This window comes from Rana temporaria, chromosome 10 (genome assembly GCF_905171775.1).
Source record: "Rana temporaria chromosome 10, aRanTem1.1, whole genome shotgun sequence".
Classification (NCBI taxonomy): domain Eukaryota; kingdom Metazoa; phylum Chordata; class Amphibia; order Anura; family Ranidae; genus Rana; species Rana temporaria.
In genome coordinates this window covers 87,426,250-87,441,633 of record NC_053498.1, presented here as the reverse complement: position 1 = coordinate 87,441,633, position 15,384 = coordinate 87,426,250, and the positions used below count along the sequence as shown (strand labels likewise).

Genomic DNA, 15,384 nt, shown 5'->3' with positions numbered 1-15,384 from the left:
ATAACACACCTGAAGTAAGGGTAGCTACTGTATGGGAGGCCCATAAGGCATACATCAGAGGGAAACTAATCTCAATAGGAGCAGGGAAGAAAAAGATAAGAAAATTAAACATGAAAAAATTAACAACTGAGCTATTTGAATTGGAGCAAATGCATAAGGAGAGAGGAGAAATTGAAATACACCAAGAAATTGTTGTAAAGAGGACCCAGCTTAGAGATCTTATGAAGTTTGAAACAAGAGACATATTCAAAAATGTTAGAAAGGAGAGGTATAAATGGGGGAACAAACCAGGGAAACTTTTAGCTAGAATATCTAGAGAAAAAAAAAAAAAAACTACATAGAAAAAATAAAAAACCAAGACGGCCTTATGAAATATAAGACGTCCGAAATCGCGGAGTCCTTCCGGACTTTTTATAGCTCATTATATTCAATAAGAACTAATGAAACCCAAGAGCAAGAAAGGGTGAGAAAAAGGAAAATCAGGGAATACTTAGAAGAAGTGAAATTACCTAAAATTTCCCAAAACGACATTGAATCCTTAGAGGCCCCAATAACTCAAGATGAGGTACACAGAGCCTTCCGGGAAACACCGTGTGGTAAGAGCCCAGGCCCCGATGGTTTGCCGATTAAATATTACAAAACATTTAAAGAACTTTTGATCCCAGAGATGTGCAACTATTTTAACAAAATAGGAGAGGAAGAGGAAATAAGAAAAGAATCTCTATTGGCAAATATTTCTATTATCCCTAAAACGGGAAAAGATGGAACGTTGTGCTCCAGCTATCGACCAATAGCATTGTTAAATGCAGATCTGAAAGTATATGCGAAAATACTAGCAACTAGGATAAAAAGTTTAATGCCGCAATTAATAAACCCAGATCAGGCGGGCTTTGTAGCGGGCAGAGAAGGAAGAGACAATAGCATAAGGACCCTGTTACTGTTACAACAAGAAAAAAAAAAGAAACCCCCAGTCGTACTCATGTCCTTAGATGCCGAAAAAGCATTTGACAGAGTCGACTGGGGGTTTATGATGGAAACCTTACAAAATATAGGCCTGGGACCAAGGTTCATGAAATGGGTGAAGAACTTGTATAGTCACCCGACGGCAAGGGTGAAGGTCAATGGGAGTATGTCGTCTGTATTCAACATGGAAAACGGAACCAGACAGGGTTGCCCGCTCTCGCCTCTCCTATATGTAATAGCCCTGGAACCGTTGTTAGCAAAAATCCGGGAAAACCCGGGGATAGGGGGGGTGAGGGTGGGAGATGAAGAACACAAGGTGGCGGCGTATGCAGACGACATACTCCTATACTTGACCAAACCGAGAGTCTCCCTCCCTAATGTCATAAAGGAAATAAAAAGATACGGTGAACTCTCAAACTTTAAAATAAACCCGATTAAAACAGTAATTTTGAATTTAGGGATAGATAAAAAAGAAGCAGAAGAACTTCAGAAAGAGTTTCCATTTACATGGGAAAAAGAAGCTATAACGTACCTGGGTATAAAAATTACATCTACAGTTGAAAAACTCTACTCGGCCAATTTTGTCCCCTTAATCAACGACATTAACCAAGACCTGAAAAACCTAGCAAAAAAACATATCTCCTGGATAGGTAAGATTAATGCGTTCAAAATGATGATATTACCGAAGATAACATACAAACTTCAAATGCTCCCAATAAAAATACCGCAAAGCTTCTTTAAAGTAATTAAAACAGTAATCTTGAAATATATATGGGCAGGAAAAAAGGCTAGATTAAGCTATTCATTGCTGAGCATGAAAAAAAAAGGAGGGGGGTTGGGGCTCCCCGATATAAAAAGATATTATTTTGCTGTAAACTTAGCAAGGTTGGTAGAATGGACAAACGCATACACAAAAAAAAAATGGGTACGTATGGAAGAAATATTAAGTAGGACACAATTAAATAGAAATATATGGATACCACCGAAAATGAGGGAATTGAGCACGAACACACATAACATAACAAGGAACGTATTTAGAATATGGGACACAATATTTAGACGGGAAAAATGGGAGTATAACTCTCCATTAACCCCATTAGCAGGCACAAATTTTTTTCCACCAGGAAATGGAACACGTTTTGGAAAGCACCTAGGGGAGAAAAAATTAAAGGATATTGTTACACGTGGAAAAATTAAACTAAGACAAGAGATAAAAATAGGGGAAAAGGAACAAAATATGAGTGAATGGGAGTATTTGCAGTTAAAACACTTTGTGAGTACACTACCACAACCAATTAGGGAAGATAAGACACTATACCCAATAGAAAAAATATGCAGCATGGATAAGCCCCTGACACACGGAATATCAAAGGCATATGGGATACTAACAGAACTTGAGATTCAAGACACACTGCCTTTCTTAGAAAAATGGGAAAGCGATATCGGTAAAAAAATTGATAAAACACAAATGATAGGTGCAGTATACAATCATGCCGCGGACATTACCACCATAGAAGCAAACTATAAATGTATGGTGCGATGGCACCTGACCCCATCAAGAATGAGTAAGATTCATCCAAGAAATTCAGAGCTATGCTGGAGAAACTGTAAACAAAAAGGAACAACTCTACATATATGGTGGGACTGCCCGAGAATCCAGGAATATTGGAAAGAAATCTTGAAATATATTGAAGAAATAACAGGGGAGACGATTCTATGCAGCCCACTGCCCTGTCTGTTTCATGGAACAGAAAAAACAAAAAAACAATATGGAACAACTCTGGTCCCAGTTTTATTAAATGCAGCTAAGGCTCTGATCCCAAAAAATTGGCTACATCCAAAGAGGCCATCAATTAAAGAGTGGATAGAAAGGGTGGAATATATAGAAGAGATGGAGTATCTTGCCTGCAGAGAGACAGGAGAAGAGGACAAATACAGGGTGGTTTGGGAAAAATGGAAAGTATTCAAATCCTCAGAAAAGTTCGCCCAGGGAATGATAGAAGCAGATAGCTGAGAAATTATAAAGAAGATTACATGGCACACAGATCTGGGGGGGGAAGGAGGGGGGAAAAAAAAAAAAAAAAAGGGGTTGGGACTAATTATGTTATACTAGCAAGGAATGCAGTCAGACTTGTTAAGCGGGGAAAGATTAATTAATAGTTTAAAAATGTCAAACCTGTAATGGCAAAAAAAAAAAAAAAAAAAAAAAGGGAAAGGAACTTAATCATAAGAAAAGGAAAAAAAAAAAAAAAAAAACCCACGAATGATGCGAAGCCGCAAGAGAGACGCTAAGGGCGGGCGAACCGTGAGCTAGCCTCTCCGCTATATGTGAACAGAGTCTGACGTGGGGAAAAAAAAAAAAAAAAAAAAAAAAAGAGTTCCTGAATTGGAGCATTCAAGTTTAAGGGGATTCTATGGTACAGAGGGTAAATACCCAAATTGTATCCATAGGCAAGGCGACACTGTCCCTTTAAGAAGTGGGTAAGGAAGTTGGGGCCAGCAGCCTCCTACCACAAAGCAGTCTGCGAAATGCTTAACAAAGTTGTGGCCCCATAGCCTCTCACCACCATGGCATCTGTAATAAAGCATTCTTCTGCTCTCCATGGTGACATCTTCTCATGCAAATGGTTATGTCTCTTTTCTCAAGGCTGCTGGGTCTCTCCAACAGATGTACCCTCCATGCAGATGTGACAACATAGTCTCTTTCTAACACCACAGTGAGCACTCACGACAGTCAGCATCACTAACTCAGCAGCGCTCTCTAGCAGTCACCTCTCACTTTACACATGAGACTGCCCAAGCCCCGGGCTTCACTTTCATTTTCCTCCTCTTTTCTGTTCTCTTGGGATTTGTAGTTCCATCCAGTACTTGGCTTGATAGAGGCTGTCTCCTGGGTAATACATCCCTCAGTTCCAGGTGGTTCCCAGCAGCCTCTCCCAGACTGCACAGCAGACAGTCACAGTGTCCCCTGTACCCTTGGGTGGTGAGTGATTATCTCCTCCAGCTCATTGTGGCTGCAACCTCAGCCCTGCCAAAATGTCCTCTAGTCAGCTCCCTCCTTTTCCTCCTCCCATGCACGGCCACCCCTCCACTCACTTGCATAAACTGTGTTTATGAGGGGCTGCAGCATTTCATATGACATCCTGTTCCATGCACCAGTGGGCAGTGTGCTACACTTGCACATGATTGGATGATGGAAGTCAACAAAGCGTCATCTCATTCCCTAAGATAAGAGAAAATTCCTTTAGAAAGTGAACATCCTTCAAGAGTTACACTGCTCCAGGTCAGTCCACACGTTCTAACCCATTTTTGAATTGCAAAATACAATACATCATGTCATTACCTGTCAAATTTGTTCCAAAATTTGTTCCATCCAATATTTTGGAAGAACTACAAAAAGGCTAAGGGATCGCTTACACAATCACCATTACAGTATATAACAACATTACTCTACTAATGTAGCTCAATATTTTAATCAGTGTCATGGAGGGATTTAACTGCTGTAAAGAGCTAGGCAACTGATAATTTGTCTAGGCATTTGCGGACCAGGATTCCTGGTGGATTACATTTTGAGTTGGATTTGACCCACTGCTATGATTGATTTGATGCTAATCCCTCTTGTAGACCAGTGAATCTCACCCCTTGTTTTATTGCACATTTCTTTTTTTTTATATTTCTGCAAATATGACACGATACTGTGTAGTATATATGTATATTTCTAGGTGTTGCTTATCCTATAGTATGCATGCAGTTTTAACCCATTAAGGTGTGTGGTGATATTCAACAATGAAGCACATTAACCTGTTCCCGACCGGCTCACGCAGATATACTGCAGCAGAATGTCTCTCCTGGGCGAAATCCTGTATATATACAGCTTCGCCCAGGAGAGCCACCAGAGGGGGAGCGAGTGCCGCTGGAGGCGCACACGCTCCCCCTGCACAGGAGGGAATTCGATACGTGTGGCTGGCAGGCGCGATCACCACCGGCCACGCGCCACAGACTGTGTCTTTCTACAAAGTAGAAAACACGATCTGTCATCTCCTATAGTCAGTCCCCATCCCCCCACAGTTAGAACACAAAATAGGGAACACAGTTAACCCCTTGATCGCCCCCTCGTGTTAACCCCTTCCCTGCCAGTGACATTTACATAGTAATAAGAGCATATTTACAACACTGATTGCTCTGTAGATGTCAGTGGTCCCAAAAATGTGTCAAAAGTGTCCGACCTGTCCGCCACAACATCGCAATACCGCAGATCACTGACATTACTAGAAAACAAAACAAAAAAAATGCCATATAAATGCTATAAATCTTTCCCATAACCAATCAATATACGCTTATTGCGATTTTTTGTAGAAGAAAACATCTCGGCCTAAACTGAGGAAAAAAATTGTTGTTTTTTTTTATTGGGATATTTACTATAGCAAAACGTTTTCAAAATTGTTGCTCTTTTTTTGTTTAAAGCGCAAAAAATAAAAATCGCAGAGGTGATCAAATACCACCAAAAGACAGCTCTATTTGTGGGAAACAATTTTGTTTGGGTACAACATCACACAACTGTGCAATTGTCAGTTAAAGCGACGCAGTGCCGTATAGCAAAAATTGGCCCGGTCATAGGGCAGCCAAATCTTCTGGGGCTGAATTGGTTAACAGGTTCTATTCTTGTGTTTATGCTGTGATATTGTCTCCATATTTTGAATTGTAACAATAAAGCATTTGGCTTTTCTGGACATCGATGCACGATCATCCCTACAACACTTTTTTTTTTGCACTATTTGCCTTTAGTAAATCAGCCCCATGGAAAATATCTTGACTTTTTTGTCTTCCTATTATTTTGATCAACATTTTGATACTGGTAGGTGTAATTAACAGTTCTTTTTGTTTGGTTCTTAACCAGACCTTTTCTGGCACTTTTTTTTATAAGTTTAAACCTGTATTTTTTGCTAAAAAATTACTTATAACTCCCTAACATTATATATATATTTTTAGCAGAGACCCCGGGGAATAAATTGGCGATTGTTGCAATTTTGTATCTTACACAGTATTTGTGCAGCACTTTTTCAAACGCAAATATTTTGGAAAAAAAAACACTCTTTAATTAATTTCTTAAAAACAATATATACCCCAATTATTTTTTAAAATGTCACGCTTTAAAATTGCGCACGCTCATGGAATGGCAAAAAAGTATGTTACTTAAAAATATCCATAGGCGACGCTTTTATTTTTTTTACAGGTTACCTGTTTAGAGTTACTGAGGAGGTCTAGTGAGATATTGCTCTTGGTCTAACAATTGCGGTGATACCTCACAACAGGTATGCATTCGCTTCTGTGCGTCACCACGGAGGGATGGGGGCGCTTTCATTTTTTTTTCTTATTTATGTAAACATTCCTTGTAATATAAATAAGGATGACATGTCCTCTTTATAGAGAGATCTGGGGTCAAAAAGACCCCAAATCTCTTCTTTACCTTTAAAAGCAAAAGATCAAAAAAAAAAAAAGGTGATCTTTTGCTTTATTAAAAAAAAAATATTGTTTGCTTCTGCTCTCGACCAGAAGTGACGTCATGACATCGCTCCGGTCCTCCAAGGTCATAGAGGCAATGTGATGGCTCACATTTTATTAAATAACTGTACTTGTCTGCTATTGCTTTAAAATGTTTCAAAGGCCGTGCTTCTAGAATAAATTTGGGCATTTCCAACAAAAATTTTAGTTTTATTCATTCTATGTAGCAAAGAATTTAAACCAGCTGATACCTATAGACTGTTATCAAGTCATCTCTTTTTCCATTTATTTTGATTCCCAGGTGTGGTTCGTGCCTCAAGCATCTTCCCTATCCTTAGTGCCATGCTCCTGCTACTTGGGGGCCTTTGTGTTGCTGCCAGTCGTGTTTACAAATCCAAGCGCAACATCATCCTAGGAGCTGGAATTCTATTTGTTGCTGCGGGTAAGAATTTTTTTTTTGAGATCATTAAAGAAAAACTCCTGCAAAAATATCAATCTTGATTGTTCTCAAATGTTTTTTTTTTTTTAACGTGAACTTCATTAGAGCTTACAGTATACGTTATAGCAAATTTTTGTGGTTATATCTGTACCTCTTGATGGGGAATGTTTCTGATGGATGGAACTGTATAAAACTGTATATATTGGCTAGTCTATCACATTGAATTGACATACAGAACATTGTCTATGAGGCTTTTTTTTTCCTGCTACAGTGTTTTAGTTCCAAATTTCAAAATCAATTATTCACATGTGTATGACTGACAATTGTGTTCTGCCTTTTTAATTTAAAGATTTATGTCCATACAGTATGTATTTTAGAATAACTCTAAAGTTTGTGAAAGTGAAGGGCAACATATAAAAAGTATTGGGTGGAGAATGATGACATAAAAAAATACACCATCTTGATTAACCTTCCTGGCGGTATGATTCTTTCAGATTTTTGGTGCTGAAAACGGTACAATTGTTTTGCATGGAAAGTTGACGTTTTATATTGTAGGCCTGTAATTCTTAGGAATAACTCACTTAAATCTGTCCAAACAAGAGTCTAGTAGACATCCCGAGTATGATAAAGTTTGAAACACAAAATCATAAATTATAATATAATAAATAACTATAAATAATTATAACAAATAATAATATAATAATAATAAAAATTATTCAATAATGTAATCAAATCAAAAACACAGAAATTTGCTCAGTTGCAGAATTGTCGCTGTCGTTACTTTCAGTGTTTGATGACGAATTTCTCCACAAATCGCTATCGCTCAATTCTGCAAGTGATTCTAATTTATTATCGCTGTTTTCTAGCAGGTCTAAAACCACTTTTGACATAAAGGGACACTTTTTGGTTGCTATGGACAATCTACAGTTTCCAGGCATAAAAAACTGTATTTATAATATAAAAGTACATGCAGAACACTGGACAGACCACTAGGGACAAAGGGGATGTGTAATTATTTTATACAGTACTGGAATCTGTAAGATTACAGTATACTGTATGTGTACTGTGTTTTTACTTTTTTGAATTTGGCGCCAATCTTTTCCCTCGTGCGTCGTAACTTCGCAGGGAACGGAGCTCGGCGGCACTCGGGCACTGTGTGAATCGAGCGAGGAGACAGCTCGCTCACACAGCGGGGAGACATCGCAGGATCCAGGGGACAAGGTAAGTAACCTCTGCCTGGATACTGCGATGCAATCCCTTGTCTGGCTCAGGGTTACCGCTATTAGTACTGAAATTGCACCCCGAGCCAGGCTCGGGAATACCGCCAGGGAGGTTAAAGTCCATTCCCATCTCATCCCTATTGAAAATAAAAGATTTGTTCTCTTTTCCTGTTTCTACAACAGCTCCAACATATTGGATTTCCCATCACTTTTATTCCCAAAGGCAATACAATATTTTCCTAATAAGATATGAAAAATCTCGCCAGCAGGTACACAGACCACAATAAAAACCTGAAAGGGGTTATAACACATCCATACTCTATCCAAAACTAAAATGAAAAACATTTTGGATTTACATACATTTTAAAGTTAATGGTTAGGGATAGAGGGCCAGATTCACATAGAACTGCGGCGGCGTAACGTATCGTAGATACGTTACACCGCCGCAAGTTTTCATCGCAAGTGCCTGATTCACAGAGCACTTGCGATGAAAACTAGGCCGGCGGTCTCCGACGCAAGGCGGGCCAATTCAAATGGGCGTGTGCCATTTAAATTAGGCGCGCTCCCGCGCCGGACCTACTGCGCATGCTCAGTTGCGCAATTCCCGTTGTGCTTTGCGCGCCGTGACGTAATTTTTTCGAACGGCGACGCGCGTAGCGTACTTCCGTATTCCCAGACGGCTTACGCAAACAACATGCATTTTTACATTTCGACGCAGGAACGACGGCCATACTTTAGACAGCAATACGTTTGCTGACTAAAGTTAGGGCACCTAAAACGACGACTAACTTTGCAACGGGAAACTAGACTAGCGGCGACGTAGCGAACGCGAAAATCCGTCGGGGATCCGCCGTAACTCCTAATTTGCATACCCGACGCTGGTTTACGACGCAAACTCCCCCCAGCGGTGGCTGCGGTACTGCATCCTAAGATCCGACAGTGTAAAACAATTACACCTGTTGGATCTTAGGGATATCTATGCGTAACTGATTCTATGAATCAGTCGCATAGATAGAAACAGAGATACGACGGTGTATCAGGAGATACGCCGTCGTATCCCTTTTGTGAATCTGGCCCAGAGTTTATAGAAAGTCAAAATGCTAAGTCATACACAATGTTTTGAGGTTCCAGTTAAATATTAAGGGCTTATTGTAAGGGTTCAGTTAAAGTAGATCTCAAATTAATCTGAATGAAATGTAGTTTTCCCAACGCACTATATGCCATAAACATCTGCCATGTTTTTTTTTCTCTAATTAACATGCTTTTCATCTGTTTTTCTCTTGTTACATCTCAGTGCAGCTGAATAACTTTAGCCTCTTTCAGACACATTGTGGTTAATTTACTAAAACTGGAGAGTTCAAAATCTGGTTCAGCTCTTCTTGGTAGCCAATCAGCTTCTAACTTCAGTTCAATTTAGCTTTCACAAGAAAACCTGGAAGCTGATTGGTTTCTATGCAGAGCTGCACCAGATTTTCCACTCTCCGGTTTTAGTAAATCAACCCCAAGGACAAACAAGGATCTTCATGGTAGCATCACTAGATGTAATGTTAATGAAAGCTGCATATTTAAAAATAATTGAGATTACATTGACATATTAAACCTTATATGAGATTTTAGTGAGCTGGATTATTGCCAAGCAGGGAGAAGTAACAGGTTCACTTTAATGTTCACCACACCAGTTGTACATACCTTCTCTTTTCTTTCCTCTTGCTCCGTCTGAAGATTGTAACTCTTCTTTTGCACCTGCATGATACTGATCCTGAGCCTGAGGCCTCGTACACACGACCAAGTTTCTCGGCAAAAACCAGCAAGAAACTTGCTGTTTTTTTTTTTTTTTGCCGAGAAAACCGGTCGTGTGTACATTTTTCGATGAGGAAACTGTCGAGGAACTCGTCGAGCCAAAAAGAGAGCATGTTCTCTTTTTCCTCAACGGGAATGGAGAAAATTGGCACGCCGAATTCCTCGACAGCCTAACAAGGAACTTGACGAGCAAAACGATGTGTTTCGCCCGTCGAGTTCCTCGGTCGTGTGTAAGAGGCCTCAGGCTCTGAGCAATCACCATGCACCAACACCAAGCACTAGGATAAAAGTAAGTCACATGCTGCTCCTTTACCAGACGTTCCAGGCAAAATAGAGTGCTGGGGTAGAGAAATTGTGCTACTGATAGGGCCACCATTTTAAAAGCAACTCATGTAAATATCTAAACTTGATTGGCACCAGCCTCTTGCAATCCCTTGTACTTGTACAACATGACTCAGACAGGAAGAGGGAAAATCAGCAACAAAAGCCAATCAGTTGTGTTGCAGTGTCCATGTGCCAACTATAAACCAACTGACAGGAGGAGAGAGCCCAGTGACAGAAAAATTAGCTCATCCATTTTCTGCTTCTCCTTCACTGTCTAGTCAGAGGCTGGGGGCAGGTGAAGAAAATCTATTTGTATTACTTAACTACAATGTCTGGTCTCCATACTAGCTACGATGTGTGGCAGGTTTTTGTAAATCTCTTGAATAATGAACAGAAATACAAATTATTTGGCAGGTTAAAGTACCCTTCTACATTAATTTTCTTTGTGTAGTTAACTGTTTGTTTGCCTGGAGTTTAGGTTTAAGGAGCTGGTTAAAAGTATATTTGTTTGGGACCAATTTATTTATTTATGTTTTTTTTTAAAGAGCGGTCAGTGATAAATGTCTATTACACTAAATCTGAATTAATATTTGAACAGAGCTATATAGAGGAAGTGAGGCAAGGTGATACGTCACTGCCCTGACATATCAATCTGTCTGTAAAAATATAATCTTGAGCTATTGAACTCTGTAAACAATAAGCTTTTTATAACAAGATGAAATAAGACACTTGAAAAAATTGAAGAACCTATAGCTCTACTTGCTAGCAAGAACTAAGGAAATGTGGGGTTGATTTATTAAAGGCAAATATACTTTTTAAAGAATATCCAATCACATGCAAGGAAAATAAAAACAGCATTTTTGCTTGCACATGATTGGATCATAGAATTAGCTTCCTCTCAGAGCTTACCCTCAGATCAAGCGCAACTGCACTTGCAGTGCACAGTATATTTGCCTTAAGTATTTCAACCTCTATATATTTATATGCAATATTTCATATTTACCACCATATTTTTTAATTTCCGATTATGAGAAATGAAAATGAAAATACATAAAAAACACTATATATTTCCTTAATTTTAGGGACTAGTCTAAGCAATGCAGTTCAGGCCCATGTGAGGGTTAAGTGTAATGCCGCGTACACACGATCATTTTTTTCCGTCGAAAAACCTTGGATGGTTTTTCCGATGGAATTCCGCTCAAACTTGGCTTGCATACACACAGTCACACAAAAGTTCTCTGAACTTTCGTCCGTCAAGAATGCTGTGACAAACTAAGTTAAATGCTTTCGAGCATGCGTCAAATTGTTTCCGAGCATGCTTCAGAATTTTGCCTGTCGGAATTGCTACAGACGATCGGATTTTAATTGAGAACCAGCTCTCAATCTTTTGTTGGTGGAAATTCCGACAGAAAATGTCCGATGGAGCATACACACGGTCGGAATTTCCGTTCAAAAGCTCACATCGGACTTTTGCTGTCTAAATTTCTGATCGTGTGTACGGGGCATAGGAGTCAGATAAAGGATTAGATTACAGCTCAGGGTTATTTTTAAAAGCTGTTTAATTTTGACATGTTTTTGACACCAAAGCACTATGCTGAGAACTACTATGCTATCATAATAATGAGGTCAAGAACACCAGTTTTCACACATGACTGAAAAAGTCCCTTTAAATGTTGTACTGACTTTTAAATGTGTTTTTTATTTCAAAAAGCAAAATATGTCTAATTGTCTGATAATTTCTCTTTCACATTTAATGACAGGACTAAGCAACATTATTGGTGTAATTGTTTACATATCTGCCAATGCCGGAGATCCTGGAACCAAGAGAGATGATGAGAAGAAAAGTCATTATTCATATGGTTGGTCCTTTTATTTTGGTGGACTTTCTTTTATTATTGCTGAAATGATTGGGGTCCTTGCGGTCAACATCTACATTGAAAAGAACAGAGAGGCCCATTGTAAATCACGTACTGAGCTGATCAAAAACCCCTCTGCCATTCTACGCTTACCAAGTTACCGCTTTCGATATCGCCGACGTTCTAGATCAAGTTCACGCTCCACTGAACCTTCTCAATCGAGGGACACTTCCCCTGTTGGAGTCAAAGGGATACCTTCAACTGACATCTCCATGTACACCTTGTCAAGAGATACCTCCAAGGCTAATGTTAGCAGCTTATATAATACAGAGCGCGGAGATCACAGTTTTCTACAGCTTCACAACTGCTTCCCTAAGGAACCAGGGGTCACCGTCACCGTTACAGGACCAGCCTCAAACACTGGCACCCTGGGCAAGGACGGTTCAAACACCAACACTCTAAACAGGAAAACCACACCTGTGTAGGTGGTTCCAAGCCTAAGGTCTTCTAAGTGAGCGTGTGTGAGTGAATGTGCAATGCGTGTGATAGGGTGTACGTTTTAGGATGGAGATAGGAGCCATTTTATGCCATGTAGCTGCCAATTTCTGGTACAGAGGTGTCAGGAGTCCAACCCTCTGTTCTAGTGAAAGAAATTTTGGAACCAAATGGTAAATGTTCTGAAAACTGCATTATAGTGTTTTGATAAAAAAAATATATTATATATAAATATATATATATATATAAACACACATATATACTTAAGAGATATTGTACATTTTAGGTTGCTGATAAGCTGTTCTCTTCTAAGATAAGGTAAGGATTATCCAACCATTTGTTATTTCACATGCTTAGGACTACATTGCTCTTGAGCCGTAGTTTCTCTGACAATATAATCATAAGAATACAAAGCAGTTTCATGTTTAAAATCAAATTCTAAATGTAAATTGAAACCGTCATTCCACTGTAAATGAATACTGTGAAAGAAATGAATGGGAAAGAAAGGCTATCGTTTAAATTTATGAACGATATTCATATCTTGACAGCTCTAAATGAAAGGGTCAGTTCTCATACATCTTTCATTTTATGTTAAAACATTCACTAGCTTCTTGAAGACATAAGCATTCCACTACACAGAAGGAACCATAAAGTGTCAGTTGTAACATCTGCCTTGTCCCCCGTAGCTTGGTTTTGCATTCAGAGCCCCCACCTATACCCTGTACCTCCAGGTATAGGGCTCACATACACAGCCTCCCTGCCTCCCGCAATGCAATGCTGGCCAAATCAAAGTGGCCAAATCAAAGTCATATGGGTAAGGAGTTTGCTCAGCCCTGTACAAGTTTCCACTTTTTAAGTTAAAGAAGTTTTAGAGACGCTAGTGGCAGATTTCAATGTAACAGCTCCTAGTATGCAATGCCGGGCTCAATTGTTCATTTTTTATTACTACCGGTTATTTAAATTTCTTTGGGTCTTCAGCATCAATATCTCTCTGCTGGAATTACTGGTTCTGCTTCTTTTCCACTTTCAATGGAATTTACTTCTCCTGTTGAGATGGTGTAGAGATATCATTCTTAAGCCTGGTACACACAATCGGATTTTCCGTGGACAAAGCTTAGGACTTTTGTCCAAAGGGCATTGGCCGTGAACTTGTATTGCACACAAACGGCAAAGAATTGACAGGCAACAGACACAAAACTTGTTTTTCAGCTCTTTAGCGCCACCCTTTGGGCAACTTCTGCTAATGTTGTGTTATGGTTAGCATTGCTTCTGAGCATGCGTGTTTGTACTTTTTAATTACATTATTTAATTGAATTTAAAGCATGCTATCCAATGTTTGCTGGCGAAAAATCCGACAATTGTCCGATGGAGCATGCAAACGGTCGGATTTCCTGACAACAGCCTGCCATCACACAATTATTGTTGGAAAATCCGATTGTGCGTACGGGCCTTAAGAATCCCTTATCTATATAGGGAGCTGGTGGGCGTTTCCTACTATTATAAATATGATAATAATAAATCAGCAAACTGTGATGGTTGACCTAAACATGCATTTGTAAGACAAGTGACAAGTTTTTTCATATACATTCATATTAATGCTGCACTAATCTCTGTTCATCTTTGATGAATAGCTTCCACGCAACCAATGTTAGAAAACATTTAGTTGGGGTTTATTCAAAGAACCTGGACTGTGATGTTTTACCACTTTCTTTCCTTTGCATCTCCATTTCATCTGTGCACACTACAGTCTTTATCTAAACATCTTCAGTAGGGAACCTTTGATACTTTGAGATACATATCAGTTTTAATAATGGCGAGAACTTAATTGTGGGTCTCAGGTACTTTCCAATGACCTTCCAGAGAAAACTTAACTAATACTTCCTAATAATGTTCGAATGTATCTGTCCCCAACCCTTATAGTTTCATATTCTAGCTGAAATTTCAAACTTACCTTAGCCTATGTCAAGATAATAATTATAGCGCACAAGGCAATTATAAATATAGAAATACAGTACTAAATTCTCCCAATGTCCTTTCTAAAAATTTAAGGTAATACAAAAAAGAGATTCTAAGACCAGAGCTCCCATTCCAACAGCCAGCAGACCTGTGGTGTTTGCACTGGATGTCTCTGCATAGACTTTCATGGACTGCCCATTAGTTTTTCTATGAGCTTAAGTATGAGACACCTATAAATGTCTATGTTGCTGACTAGTGTAACTGAAGTACTGTGTTCAGTCAGCTTTGAGAGAACCAGTGTAAATACAAAGCAATGATCTGGCTCTCATGGAAGCTTGGCTCTACAGTCTACTTTTTTTAATCTAAGGCTGGTGTTCAGGGTCTTTGTGTTGCGGGTATACGATATGTGTCTGCTGTAAGTCAAAGAACTTCACTGTAAAAGGGTACAGTCTTAAAGCATCCAAAAACACCAGTACCTGTAACAATGTGCATAGGCAGACTTAAGAGTTAATTTCAATATATTTTGTGAAGCAGCTTGGCTCCAGTGACTTATTTTTAAGGAGGTAAAATGATGAGAACATTGTGAACAGTCAGATGGTAATTTCAGACTGAGGTTTTTAGCGATGCATATCTTTTTTTTAAATACTATATCCACCAGCATGCAGGGATATTAGTGTGTTGGCAAATAGGCATATTCATGCAGGACAATAGAGACTCTCTATTTACACATGCACAGATAATACACTCAGGAAAATGATCATCCCCTATAAATGAAATGCTGGCACTGGAATCCCAGACTTGTATCACAAAGAGTAGTTCCAATTGTACA

The 15,384-nt window shown here is 39.1% G+C and overlaps 1 protein-coding gene across 1 annotated transcript in view; it reads left to right on the top strand.

Annotated features, from left to right (window-relative positions):
• Positions 1-13,849, top strand: part of CACNG8 (calcium voltage-gated channel auxiliary subunit gamma 8) — a 124,942-nt gene extending 111,093 nt beyond the window's left edge. The window contains exons 4-5 of the mRNA XM_040325668.1: positions 6,767-6,907; positions 12,009-13,849. Coding sequence (XP_040181602.1) covers positions 6,767-6,907; positions 12,009-12,589 — 722 coding nt within the window. The 3' untranslated portion in view covers positions 12,590-13,849. The remainder of the gene's footprint in view (positions 1-6,766; positions 6,908-12,008) is intronic.
• Positions 13,850-15,384: the final 1,535 nt, after the last annotated feature.